Source organism: Microtus ochrogaster, unplaced genomic scaffold (genome assembly GCF_000317375.1).
Source record: "Microtus ochrogaster isolate Prairie Vole_2 unplaced genomic scaffold, MicOch1.0 UNK15, whole genome shotgun sequence".
In the NCBI taxonomy this organism is placed as follows: Eukaryota; Metazoa; Chordata; class Mammalia; order Rodentia; family Cricetidae; genus Microtus; species Microtus ochrogaster.
In genome coordinates this window covers 1,581,773-1,595,396 of record NW_004949113.1, presented here as the reverse complement: position 1 = coordinate 1,595,396, position 13,624 = coordinate 1,581,773, and the positions used below count along the sequence as shown (strand labels likewise).

Genomic DNA, 13,624 nt, shown 5'->3' with positions numbered 1-13,624 from the left:
TTCCATTGTATACTTTTAGCTCCTTTATCGAAAATGAGGTGATCATAGGTTTGTGGGTTAAAATTCGGGTCTTCTATACGATTCCATTGGTCGACTTCTCTGTTTTTATGCCAATACCAAGCGGTTTTCACCTGAGATAATCAGACTAAAAAAGACAAATCTGTTTTCTTTTATATGTAGATGTTAGCTTTTAAGCCTTTCATTGGCATTCTATAATCCATATAATCACAGAGGTTAGGTATAGAGTAAGGGACTAGGAGGGAGGAGAGGATTTCCCAATGAAGGGAAATAGAGTTTATAGTTCTGGAGAGATGGGGGAATTAGAATGAGAGGATTAAATGGGGAGGGAAAGGGTGAAGGGAGGTTAGGAAGGAAATATGGGGATGGACAACTAATACTAAGGGCTTTGGGGGGGGGTCATATGGAAACATACTACAGTAAAAGCTTCTTAAAATATATACACATATAAAAGAAATCTAAATGGAGTCCCGAAATAATGGGAAGATGCCCCAACTAGACATGTTTTGCCAACAAGTGAAACCTCATGCCAAGAAATCTCATACATCTAATTGAGTTATTGGCCAAGGGGGCCCCATGGAAACCCCTAAACAACTTGGGCTATTGGCAAGGCTATTGGTTGCTCTCTACAAACTGATGGAAAGGCCCCGTTGCTGAAGACAACACTTATATCTCAACCTGGTGCCTTCACTTCTACTGACTAGTGTTCATGGTACTGGAAAGTGCTCTGCACCCTACCAGAGGAGAAAGGGAAACACCAACCAGCTACAAAGTCCTCATTCTACAATGGTGACCTGCCTGGTGCAATAGTGGTACACGATGTGGGAGTAACCAACCACTATCTGACTAGATCTAAGATCCACTCATGAAGTGGAACCCATGCTTGACACTGTCCAGGTAGCCAAGACACTGAGACCAGATAGACCATGGTCCTAGGGAAAAAAACCAAATACTATATTGCTCTGCTAAAGGATCATAGCAATAAAATGGCTAACAATATTCTGCTCTATCCACAGATCAGGATCTCACTCAGCCATCATCAGAGAAGCTTCCTCCTGCAGTATGTGGGAGTTAATAGAGACTCAAACTGGACACAGGATGTCTCCACCCAACCCCTTCCCTCAGGGCCCAGGAAGATATGAGGAAAAGGAGGCAGAGATTTTAGTGTCAGATGAGACAAATGACACCAAGGAATGGATGGTGTCTTAGACACAACAGCACTGATGCACATGTGAGCTCGCAGAGACTGTGGCAGCATGCACAGGGCCTGCACCAGTCTAAGACACATGGAGTCCTAGTGTTGAGAGGGGGAGGTGGGCATAAGCTCCCATCTCTAACAACAACAGCAAAACTATTTCAATTTGACAGCCACAAAGGAAATTAATTTTCTCCAATGGAGTCTCACTGCGTTGATAAACCACACGTAAAGGTAGAAGGCCAACACAAATTGAACTCCATGTTATTTTTATACATTTTCTTTTGTCTCATATTTCTTTGTTTGGACTTTTTTTTTTGATCTTATTGATGTTTTGCTTATATATTGTGGTTTCTGAATTTGTGTTTTTATGGGCTTTGTGTATGTGTCTTCATTTCTTGTGCTTTTTCTGTTTTTATGTGCCTGTTTGTTTTCTGTAGAAAGAATGATATAGAGATGGATGGGTGGGAAGGTGGGGAATATCTGGGAGACGGAGCGGAAACATAATCAGAATATATTGCATGAGCCTTTAATCCCAGCACTTGGGAGGCAGAGGCAGGCGGATCTCTGTGAGTTTGAGGCCAGCCTGGTCTACAAGAGCTAGTGCCAGGACAGGCTCCAAAACCTCAGAAGAACCCCTTTCTCGAAAAAAAAAAAAAAAAAAAAAAAAAAAAAAAAAAAAAAAAGAATATATTGCATGAAAAATATTTTTGACCAAAAGAAAAAAATCTATAAAACTTTCAGTGTGAAAGGGTTTACTAAGGTTACATTTTTTTTTTAGTGTATGGCTATCAAAGAAATAATCTTTGGTGCATGGTGTAATGCACAAAAGGTGCTAGTATGTAATTATGTCAGGCCTCTGTATATTTTAAGTTTATTTGACATTTCTTCACAGCAGATGTTGTACTACATGCTCTCATGCATTGGGTCTGGTACACTTCCCCGCTATTCTAGGCAGCAGTGAAACAGGTTTTCATGTAAACAACACCGGCTTTAAACTCACTATGTAGCTAAGGGTGACCTTAAACTTCTGATTCTCCTGCCTTCTCTTCCTAAGTGCTGAGATTACTGGGGTGCACTATGACTGGTTTTATGGCGCACTGGTAATCCAACCCAGGTCTTCGAGCATGGCAGTCACCATAGCAACTGAGACACATCCATAGTCAAAGCAGTACCTTTTAGTTTCCAGTTTATAGATAGATCAAACAGAAGTTAATTCTATTTGTTCAAGTGGCAAAGCAGAGTGGGTCTTAAACCCAGGAAGTCTGAGTCTGGGTTCCAGAAATAGTAGGGCTCAGTGCACATGGGCTTTTTCTTCATTTGAGTAGATACAGATTGTTGGCTTAATGAAGATTACTCAAAGCTGAGGACTGCAACTGAAATGCATATAAAAATAACATTTATTGGGCTGGAGAGATGGTTCAGTGGTTAAGAGCACCGGAGTTTGAGTCCCAGCACCAACATGGCAGCTCACTGTCTGTAACTCTAGTCTTAGCAGACCTGGCATCCTTTTCTGGACTCAACTGGCACCAGGCACACATGTGGTGCACAAACATATATGCAGGCAAAATGCTTATAAACATAAAATAAAGCAAATAAATGTTAAAAAAAATAAACATTTATTAACTTAGGCTGTATAACACTGATTTAGTGAAATAAAATAAACAGGTAAAATATCTGTTCCACCTTTCGGCTTGAAATGTACATTCTAGGTGAAGTCAGAGACTTCCTTAAGCTTAACAGAGAAGCAAATGGTCCCAATCCATCCCACAGGAGGAGACAGACCTGAGTCTACGGAGGTGGTATGGGTGATCTAGTTCCATGTGTCCTCCATATTGAGACAATCCTCAGCATTCCTGGTATACAAGTTTAGACAAGACTGCCCTTCGCCTTCCACTCTGCACAGGATGGCAGTGGAATGGAAATCACTCTGCTGTTGCTGTTTGAGCTTTGGCAGCATTTTCCAAAATCTTCCTTTTCCATTCTTCATAATCCTGTGTCAGACTTTCATCTTTCGGTGGTTTATGTGGGGTTTCTATTACGTCTTCGAGTTCTGTAAGGCAAAGTTATCAAAAGTAATTTCAAACTTATATTTACAAATGGCATAAAAGTAAAAATTAAAAGTATTTACTTCAATTAGGGTAAAAGAATGAGACCCTAAGGTGAAATCTAACATGGCAGCGTTCACTTTTCTTTCTTTTCTTTTACATGCCAAGTGTTCTAAGACACTGAACAGTTTGTATATAAGTAATCCCATCATGAACAGTATACAGTAGGTGCTAACATTAATCAGGTATTACAGATTAGGAAACTGAAGTTTGTTGGAATTGTGTTACCTTTTCAAATGTACACAGCGAGTGGGTATTGTTAAGCAATTAAAAAGGAGGCCATTAATATCAGATTGTCTTTGTAACTAGAGTTCCTATGTAAGTAATTAGAACTGAACTTGAAAATACATTTTTAGGGAAAAAAAGTAGCCAATCACAAAAGTTACTTTTCTTATTATCCAAATAGGGATCTCCTCACATTAGAACGCACTTAAATAAAGGAAATGAGTAGTCTGACTCAATCAGATCTTTTCTGTTCTCCTTTTAGGTTCAGTCTATCAAGACTTACTGTTCAACTATGAGATGGACTTCTCTGAACCAGTTTTGGGTTTGGTGCTGCCCAATTTACAAGTCAGTCTCTGTTTAAACTTTATTTTATCTGCCAAAAGATTCTGTCAGACACAAAGCAGGATATAAACTCAGGCAGCTTAGCTACCCACATTCATACACGTGTGGTCTAGAACTTGCTCTGTAGACCAGGCTGGCCTTGAACTCAGAGATCTGCCTGCCTCTGCCTGTGAGTGCTGGGATTAAAGGTGTGTATCACCATGCTTGTGCGGAATGTACTTTTAAACATTAGGCAAATTTTTATTTTTTGGCCACATTATATATATATATATATATATATATATTTTTTTTTTTTTTTTTTTTTTTTTTTTTTTTTTTTTTGGTTTTTTGAGACAGGGTTTCTCTGTGGCTTTGGAGCCTGTCCTGGAACTAGCTCTGTAGACCAGGCTGGTCTCGAACTCACAGAGATCCGCCTGCCTCTGCCTCCCGAGTGCTGGGATTAAAGGCGTGCGCCACCACCGCCCGGCTCACATTAGATATATTTTTACCTACACTTCTTTTACTTCCATTTTATTTTTGCTTAAAAGGCTGTAAATGGTATTAATGTATCACCCATGCTGGCATGGAATTCACTATATAGACCAACTGTCCTTGAATTTATAGCCATCCTCTTGTGTCTATCTTCAGAGCGCTAGGATGACAGGTGTGTACAACCACACCTGGCTTGAAAAACAGATCTTATCAAGAGATAGTTAGTGGTTAGGCTTTTCTCTAGTGCTGGCTCTTATCATGTAAACTAGGAATGTCACAGGATTGCTCACTGCAGAAATCACACAGCACCAATTTCAGTACCAGGACAACTAGCATGCCGTACCTTTTGCTGGTGGTTCAATCAATATCTTCTTTTTTTTCAGTGCTGGACTCGTTAAATCTCCAGAGTCTCCTTTCAGAAAAAGTGGTTTCAAGGTTAATTTTTTTATTCAATTTTATTATTTGGTTATATAGGTCCTTAGTTAAACCAGAGAAATGCAAAACCAATAGGAGTGAGAGAAATGAAGGAAAGGCAGATAACCTTGCTCCTCTTTTTTTCTGGGTGTTTCTCTTGTTATACATGAGAATCACTTCCATCCTATTATGGAACTCAGAGGCTGGTGTTTAACACTGAAGTTTCTTTGTTTTGTGATAGGGTTTCACTATGCAGTGCTGGCTGACCTGGAACTCATTATGTAGACCAGGCTGGCCTCAAACACAGACATCTGCCTGCGCCTGCACCCTGAGTGCTGGGACAGCTGCTTGGACACTCATGTTTCTATTTTCCAGGCACAGATTTGTAGAAGCATAATTTTTAATGTACTAAACCATTGTATTTGAAGAACTGACATGTCAATTTCCTCACTAACAAATTCATAAACCAGCATTTTCAACTTGAGAATACTCACTGTTAATCTGCTGCCCAGTCTTCTCTAACTGCTTACACAGACGATCAAATATTGCTTTTTTCACACCAGATGTAGTTATCATTTTCGTTTTATCCACTTTTAGCTTCAGGATTCTAAAAAATAATTTTATAAATTTGTTTTTTTCAATATCACCAATTTCCTTGTTAAGTTAATCAGATTACAAATTTATTACCCATTGCCTACATTTTACTAAGATTCTCCAGCTGTCTAGGTTTTCCTCTATCCCAAATATCATTAGCTAGAAGCTCATACCTTTGCTCTCTGATTGAACCAAGAACTAAAGTGCATCTGTTCTGCAATAAATGGGGCAAATAAAGACATCTCTTGTAGAGCTTCATGCCTCTTAGATGTTACCAATGTGCAGAATGGACTTATAATGTCTTTAAGTGTTCAACTTGCTTTGAGAATGTTTCTATTTATTTATACAGGAATGTCATATCACTTTGCCCCACTGCCAAAACCCAAAACCCTACTCATATTCCTCTAGAGCAAGCAATTAAAAACAGAGCAAAACAACTGGGGCTGGAGAGATGGCTCAGTAGTTAAGAGCACTAGAAGGCCTGGGTTCAATTCCAGCACCCACGTGGTAGCTCACAGTCACCTGTAACTCCAGGTGCCCTCTTTTGGGCTCCACAAGCAGCACATATACACATACACACACACTTCAAGACAACTGACCATTTCTTGCTGAATTTAATATAATTCTAAAAGTGGAGTTCTTTCAGTTTTTTTGTAACATCAACTACATTCCTTTCTTGTACAATCAAATATCCTCGTTGAATTGAAAGGATATTGGCTGTGAATGATCACTTCTAGGTATACTGCTAATCAAGCCAAACATGTCAAAATTAGTGACTAGATAGTGACATTCTTTAATAGACTTCTACATAATTTTTATGTAGAAAGTTCTCTCAAAAGGTGAAATAACATCAAAGTTATAAAAAATTATTAGTATTTCATGGTAATAATTCAGTATGTATACTGATAACTAAATATTTTGATGATTCAAACATAAGAATTTATTTCTGAAATGTTTTATATGCAGATGAACAGTTATAGGCAATACTTTTTAAACAATATGCCTGGGAAATCAAACATGACCACTGTACTGACAGATTTTTATCACTTACGAAAAGTAGGGTTTGAAATGAGACTACCTTGCTTACTTATATACAGGGTTGCCACTTGGAAAGTAAACTTTGTGAAACACTAGTTCTAAGTTGGCAGCTATATTACCAAGTAACCAAAAATCTGAACACCGGGCCACAAACCACAGCATCACAGGTTTATAGTAGACAGTGTGCTGAGCTGAGGTCAGTGGAATTATAAACATTTTTCCGGAATGAAAAACTCACATCCTGGCAACATTTCCCAATGGTAAAAGAACACTCAGACTGGAGCGAGGCGTTGAGGCACACACACTTGAGATCTCAGCATTTTGGGAGTAGGAGGCAGGAAGATTTCCATAAGTTTAAGGCCAGCCTAGGATCCACAGCAAAACTCTGTCTCAAATGCCCACAGCAGCCCCTCCCCGCCCACAGCCCACTTACTTGCACGCTGAAAGTAGCGCAGCAGTGGTGAAGAGCGGCCTGGACAAGTCGAGATCTGCTCGCTGTGTTTCCGCAAGACTAGACTCATAGCTAGGAGAAACAATGTTTGTGAATTAGTTGTCAGGGAGTATTATTTCAAAGGGGCTCAAAATGCAATGAAGCAATTTAGAAACAAAACTTAGGTGTAGTTCCACCTGGCTTCCGACTTGAATTGTCCTGACCTATTGCTACCATTTGCTTGTTGCTGTGCTATAACAACTGACTCAGATACTTTTTAAAAACTATTTCTTTAGGAGCTGGAGAGATGGCTCAGTGGTTAAGAGTACTTGCTGCTCTTGCTGAGCACCTGGGTTCAATTCTCAGCATTCACATGGTGGCTCCCACTCATCCACAACTCCAGTCTACGGGACCCAGTGCCCTCTTCTGACTTGAGGGCACCAGGCACACATGTAGTATACAGACATACATGCAGGTGAACACTTACTCACACAAAATAAATAAATGTTAAAAATTACACATACCTTTGAAGTATCTTTGAAGCCATGTTCACTGCTTCTGTGCAGCCGAACTGTACAGCTAGGTCTCTAATTCCAATATTTGAATTTAATCCCAGTAAACACTCAAAAGATTTAAGACAGCTCTGATACATCTTCTTGTTCAAGCCAGACAGCTTAATTAAATAAGCCTTTGAAAGGAAAAACACACAAATTTTAAGTTCAATGTATTATTATCCTTAGATATTTGTTAAGTGGTATTATGTACTAATGTTATTTAACTCAGAAACCCACAAGCATGTCAAGCAGACTACTATTTCAAAGAACTCATACTACAGAAGAGTATAATCATGCATGCGTACAAATGATTTAAAAATGATTAAATACTGTCTAAGCTGTGCAAAATATCAGAGGGAGACATACATGTGTGACTTTGGTGGAAATGTGCAATTACTGGGGAAATAAGGGAATATGGGGAAGAGTGAGGAAGGTGTGTGTCTGGAAGAAAGGGGGGAAGAGCAGGAGACCCCACCACAGTAGGGCACCAACTCAATTTGGGGGAGTCAGGGGAGAAAGCAGAATCACATTAAGACAAAAAAGGAACTTGTCAGAAAAGAATCCGGGGGTGGGGTGGGAGGAGTGTGCATTTACAAAACTACAAGTCAAGCCGGGCGGTAGTGGCGCATGCCTGTAATCCTAGCACTTGGGAGGCAGAGGCAGGCGGATCTCTGTGAGTTCGAGGCCAGCCTGGTCTACAAAGGGAGTTCCAGGACAGGCTCCAAAGCTACAGAGAAACCCTGTCTCGAAAAACCAAAAAAAAACAAAAACAAAAACAAAAACAAAAACAAAACTACAAGTCACTATTACAGCTTGGGGTCAGGGTAAAAAGAGATCAAAGCGTTGGATAGCGACAGAAAGTGAACAGAACTTTAAGGAACACATCAATGACGACACAAGTACTGTTAGACACATTACACAAAGAGATTTTTTTAATCGAGCCACAACAATTATCCAGTGAAAGACTTTTTTTTGTTTGTTTTTTTGTTTTTTTGTTTTTTTTCGAGACAGGGTTTCTCTGTGGCTTTGGAGCCTGTCCTGGAACTAGCTCTGTAGACCAGGCTGGTCTCGAACTCACAGAGATCCGCCTGCCTCTGCCTCCCAAGTGCTGGGATTAAAGGCGTGCGCCACCACCGCCCGGCTAAGACTTTTTTTTTAATCTTCACTTTATGGAAGAAACTGGCAGCTCACAGAGCTAGTAAATAGTACTAACATTTGGTTCCAACACATGACTCTTCCTGACTCTAAAACCCTAAAACATTAAGGATTTTGAGACGGCCTGGTTCAACTTTCAACAGTTGAGATCCAGAATATCAGGGAAGAAGAAGAACCTGTGGGCATGTCTAGGGGGATTATGTAACTCGATTAATTGACGTGGGAAGATATGCTCACTGTGGGTGGTATACTTTCCTGCCACAGGATCCTGGACTGTGTAAAAAGGAGAAAGTGAACCAGGTACAATGATTCACTGATTTCTGCTTCATGGCTATAGCTGTCATGTAGATTAGTCAAGTCCTTCGATTTCTGTGCCAGGACAGATTGTACCCTTAGTTAAGAGCTAGAAACCCTCTCCGTGAGCTTTTACTGGGGTGATTTATCACAGCACCATGAAAAGCCACCCCCAAGAAGATGAAAATGGAACAAAGAAGCCTGAGCGCCATCAGATGGTTCACATGTCATATGGAGGCACGTACTCTATCCAAGGGGCACTCCATGCAGGCAGCGGCAAGGTCGAGGCATATGACAGCACTGCTGGTTTCCGAGCTGTGTGCAGACAGACCCGTGCACTTCACCTTGGACAGCCGCAAGTACTCTTCTGCTTTCCTGGGTAGAAATGCAGTACGTTCACTAAGATTGTTCCAGAACTCAGTCCAATACTAAGGCAAAGAACTGAATGCAGCACGGAGGACTCATACCCCATCTAACTTCTGCGCATGTTCATTTGGGGCCTAGAATACATACACATCCTTTGGAGAGGGAAGTTCTACAGATAGAACCAAAATGACTCCAGACCTAGCTGTGTCCAAGCGTTTTTAAAGAATAGTGAATTCAAGTCTCCCCAAACAACCCCTCTTCTTCTAACATTACTTGAAGAAGTACACAGAGGAGAACGCAGGCAGGTTAGAGCAAATCAAATTCTTTCTCTTCCTTGAAGTGGTTCTCAGTTTTGGAGGGTAGTGTAAACAGTTCTGAGTCCCATCCCATTTCTGACCAGTAGCCCAGGGATGAGGCCTATGAACGTTTAACAAGATGACATTGCTGCTGCGGCGGGTTCGGGGCCACATTTTACAGTCCCCCATTTAAATAATTACAGTCCCATCTTCACATCTATTTCAGTGTTCCTTTCTCCCCCTTCCCTCACCTCACTGGGTGCTGAGATTCGTGGCCTGGTTCTGCTCTATCCGTCTGCCTGCAATAGCTTCACTTCCAACGACAAATCATACACCGATCTTCCCAGTCACAGGGCTTCTGAAGACCGAGGCGTTCTGGGCCACTCGTGACACATTTTTCCACGCGTGGCACTATCTAACAAACCAGCCTCAAAGCCATCGGAACCTTTTCTGAGTTCGTATGCCCTACTTCTTATTCCAGCTTTTCACTCTGTACTGTATTCTACCCGACTCTTGCCATTTACAGTCATATCCAACAGGGTCTGCGCGTGACGGGCTCACCGCCATAAAACAGGTTCTCGAGCCTGAGATATGACCAGAGTTCACCCTGACTGGTTCCTTTTCCGACCGCAGCGCATCCCACAGAGTAGATGGCTACGAACGCGCTCTCAAGTCACCCCACAAGCCTGAAAGTTTTTCTCGCGGTGGGGCCGCCCGAGTCTCGCTCAGACCCGTGTGCGGTCATTCCCGCACCGCCAGTCCCTCCAGCGTCGCCATGGGGGGGAGGATCCAGGGCCGCGGGGCAGGGACGTATCCCAGCACGAACGGCCGCACTCACCTCAGGACACCCGGCTCAGCAAGACCGAGGCGCGGGGCGAGGCGCCGTACCAGCTCCGACTCCATCGCAGGAAGAAATGCGCGCCGAAACGCAGACTGTCCGAGCGCTAAGACCCGCCCCCGGCGCGTCCGGATTGGTCGCAACAAGAAAATGAGAGCGTCCCACAAGCCAATCCTGGTCTTGCTTCTGCGCAAGTGCACACGAGGGTGCGCCGGTCCCGGCGAGGTGAACGAGCCCAGCGCTCTATGGCTGCTCCTTCTGCTGCGATCTCCCCCAAACACAGCTTCGCTTCCCGCTGACCGTAGCCCGTGGCGTCGCAGGACCGGTCTCGCCCCGTCCCGTCCACTACACACTACCGTCTGCCTCCCTCCGCAAACCCACGCGAGACTTGAAGTAGGCCAATCGAAAAGCCGTTACCGGCCGAGGGCGGGGCTAGAGAGGGCGGGGCTCGGGAGGCCGCGTCACCTGACGGCGGGCGGCTCCGGCGGAGTAGGCTGTGCTGCTTGCGGGTCCACGGAGTCGCCATGGTGAGTGCTGGGAAGCCGTGGGCCCGTGGGTTGCCCCGGTCGCCGTCTTCGCTTGTTCCCGGCGGAGGGGAGCCTCGCGGGCAGTGTCGGGGCCGGACGTTCCGATCGAGGCCGTCTTCGCTGGACCGGGCCTGCGGGATGGGGCACGGGCTGCGGAAGGCCGCGAGTAGGCTGCGGTGGGTTGCAGTGGGCGGTGGCGCTGGGTTTGGTCTTTGCCCCGAGACCGGGAGGCCTCTCTAAGGGGTGACTGGGGCTGGGGGTTCTGGGTGTCGGCGGAGGCCTGCAGCTTGTATGGAATGGCCGCCTTCCGCGAGTCGGAGTTCCAGGTCTGCGGTCCCGAAGGTGGAGTTGAGGCTGAGAGGAGCCTCGGAGCTTCGGGCTGGCGCGGTAGCTGGGACGCGCCCTGATGGTGCCTCTCCACCTTTGTGCTCACCTGTGGTCGCGGGCCCCATGGCTTTTTCTCTGCTGGAAAGATCTCCCAGTGGGGCCGCAGTGGTCCCCTGGCCTTCGCTGGCCGCCTAGCCCCCTGATCTTGCGGTGCTGTCAGCTAATTCTAGGGACCTGCTCACGTGAGTTTCCCGGAGGGCTGGCTCATGCTTGCTTTCCCCGAACCCAGCCATCAGAAAGGAGACCACTTTTCCTTTCTCCTTCGTTCACCGAGGACTCTAGCGCGCTTGCTGGAAGAGTGGTCCTCCTTTGCGTTTCTCTGTGATGGCAGCCCGTCGTGGGCACTTCTAGCTTCATGAACACGAACTTCCTCAAAATTCGAACCCTGTCTGTATTCCACAGGGCAGGTTGTCACTTGCATCCTACTAGCGTTTGATGTGCGCTGCACTGAACAGATGATGTTTTGGGATGATGGTGTGCTTATGTACGTTTTAATTCTTTCAATATCTGTTCTTTGTATTCAGAATTCTATATTTCTCTATTTCACTTTAAATGTGTTAATAGGAAACACCCGTAGTAAATATTTGTGTTATTGATTTTGTTGAAGTGGGGCTTGGAGAGGTTATCTTGCTAGGCTCCCACCAGCCTGGTATTCATGGTCCTCGGTCCCATCTTGCTGAGTTCTGAACATTTGCTCCCACAATTTGCTAAATTTTTTATGTGTACTACTTTAATATAATATTTTGTCTTACAAGATGTTTTTCTTTTTCTTCAGAACTTTTGCGGTCTGGATTTTGTACGTGACCGATGTGAAGTTTAACTTTAGAATTTGTTTTTTCAACACTTCCTAGTTGGCGTAGAGTGTTACACAAAGCATTTGCGGATACCCTTCAGACTCCATTTATGTGCTGGGTGAGCCAGGCTGGAGCAGTTTTTCCTGTAAATTTTATTGAAAAACAAAACCTAGGTATCAGTTCTGTCATAGGCAGTCTTTAGGGTCTGAGCAGGAACTCAGCCTTTGAGTCTCACTTTTGCGTCTGGAAACAGGTGTTGATCTCATTGGCACTTTCCACCTAGAAATCCTGAGTCCTGTTCAATTCACAAATCATCTGGTGGAGGAGACATGCTTTTGAAACACACTGTAGTACAGTAGTTTGGGGTTATGTTGGGATAGAGTTGTTTCAGGAGCTTGGGGAAGACTTTGGGAGGTAATGTGAACAGATTCTGAGGAGAACAGGCAGGAATTCTCAGCATGGAGAAAAAAGAATATTGCTGTTTAGTGTTCCTGATGTGCTCCCTCCTAAGACTTTTGGAATGCTGTTAAGTTTGTGTATGTATGGAATTCATAAGTGTAGTGCTTTTGTTGTTTGCGTTTTCCTTTTTGCAGTTCTAGGGATTGAACCCAAGGCCTTCAGCCTACTAGACATAAACTCCAACACAAACTCCCTGGCCCAAATTGTTTTAAAGTTTCTGTTCACTCATCATCCTTTGAAGTATTTGTGCCTTAACCAAACCAGTTTTAACTACTATTCTCATCAACATGATCAAATTTGGTGTCTTTAAGGGATTAGTTTTCTTTCATCTTACTGTTGCTTTATGTTGTGTATTACATCTGCAGCATATCAGGGGGAAAACTGACCAACAAATAGTCCCTACAACCAGTAGAGGTAATTGCTTTCATTTAAAAGAAACATGCTAATGACTAACGCTTACGAAGGCTTTATTACTAAGTTACACATTGAGAACTTTGGGTGCTGTTTTATTTCCCAAGTCTATACCAAAAAATGTGTGACCTCTTATAGTCCATTTTATAGCTGCATAGTAAAGGTTATTTACACACAAAGCTGGAAACAGTCCATATTTCTATAGGTGAGTGAACCAGTACGTGTATATATGTAAACATAAACATATATACACATACATGCACACACACATACAGTCTTTAAAAGGAGGGAAATGCTGACAAATACTTTCATACAGATGAACCTTGAACATAACTCTAAATGAAATAAGCCAGACACAAAGGAAAAATGCTGCATAATTCCATGTATATAAATATAGTAGTAAAATTGCTTGTCTGAGGGACATTGCGGTGTTTGGGAGTGTTGCTAGTTTCAGTAGGTGCAGTCTCCATTTGGATAGGTGAAGATGTTTGGAGATGGAAGTGGTGCTCACTGTGCAGTGCACTCTGTGTGGAAGGTGATGCTCACTGCAGTGCACTCTGTGTGGAAGGCGACGCTCACTGTATAGTGCACTCTGTGTGGAAGGCCATGCTCACTGTACAGTGCACTCTGTGGAAGGTCATGCTCACTGTACAGTGCACTCTGTGTGGAAGGCGATGCTCACTGTACAGTGCACTCTGTGTGGAAGGC

At 43.5% G+C, this 13,624-nt stretch overlaps 2 protein-coding genes across 4 annotated transcripts in view; one reads left to right on the top strand and one right to left on the bottom strand.

Moving 5' to 3' along the window:
* Nucleotides 1-2,780: 2,780 nt before the first annotated feature.
* Orc6 (origin recognition complex subunit 6) lies at nucleotides 2,781-10,445 on the bottom strand. Its single transcript, XM_005367009.3, has 7 exons — nucleotides 10,339-10,445; nucleotides 9,084-9,213; nucleotides 7,360-7,523; nucleotides 6,839-6,928; nucleotides 5,268-5,380; nucleotides 4,703-4,771; nucleotides 2,781-3,266 (listed from the first exon to the last, which is right to left on the bottom strand). The coding sequence occupies exons 1-7, from the start codon at nucleotides 10,401-10,403 to the stop codon at nucleotides 3,139-3,141; spliced, it is 759 nt and encodes a 252-aa protein (XP_005367066.1). The 5' UTR covers nucleotides 10,404-10,445; the 3' UTR covers nucleotides 2,781-3,138.
* A 26-nt stretch (nucleotides 10,446-10,471) lies between these two features.
* The window catches only part of Vps35 (VPS35, retromer complex component), a 32,964-nt gene continuing 29,811 nt past the window's right edge, over nucleotides 10,472-13,624 (top strand). Inside the window, exon 1 of one of the 3 annotated variants that reach the window (XM_026789183.1) lies at nucleotides 10,472-10,731. In XM_026789183.1, coding sequence (XP_026644984.1) covers nucleotides 10,489-10,731 — 243 coding nt within the window. In that variant the 5' untranslated portion in view covers nucleotides 10,472-10,488. The other 2 variants (XM_005367010.2, XM_026789184.1) reach the window with 2 other exon arrangements.

Bases quoted from the DNA above. Each gene is read 5' to 3' on its own strand.
- Orc6 (XM_005367009.3), bottom strand. From the start codon at position 10,403: ATGGAGTCGGAGCTGGTACGGCGCCTCGCCCCGCGCCTCGGTCTTGCT. The intron at 7,524-9,083 runs GTACGTGCCTCC...TTCCTTTCAAAG, and splicing joins TGGAGTGCCCCTTGGATAGA to GCTTATTTAATTAAGCTGTC. The intron at 5,381-6,838 runs GTAAGTGGGCTG...ATTATTTTTTAG, and splicing joins GCGCTACTTTCAGCGTGCAA to AATCCTGAAGCTAAAAGTGG.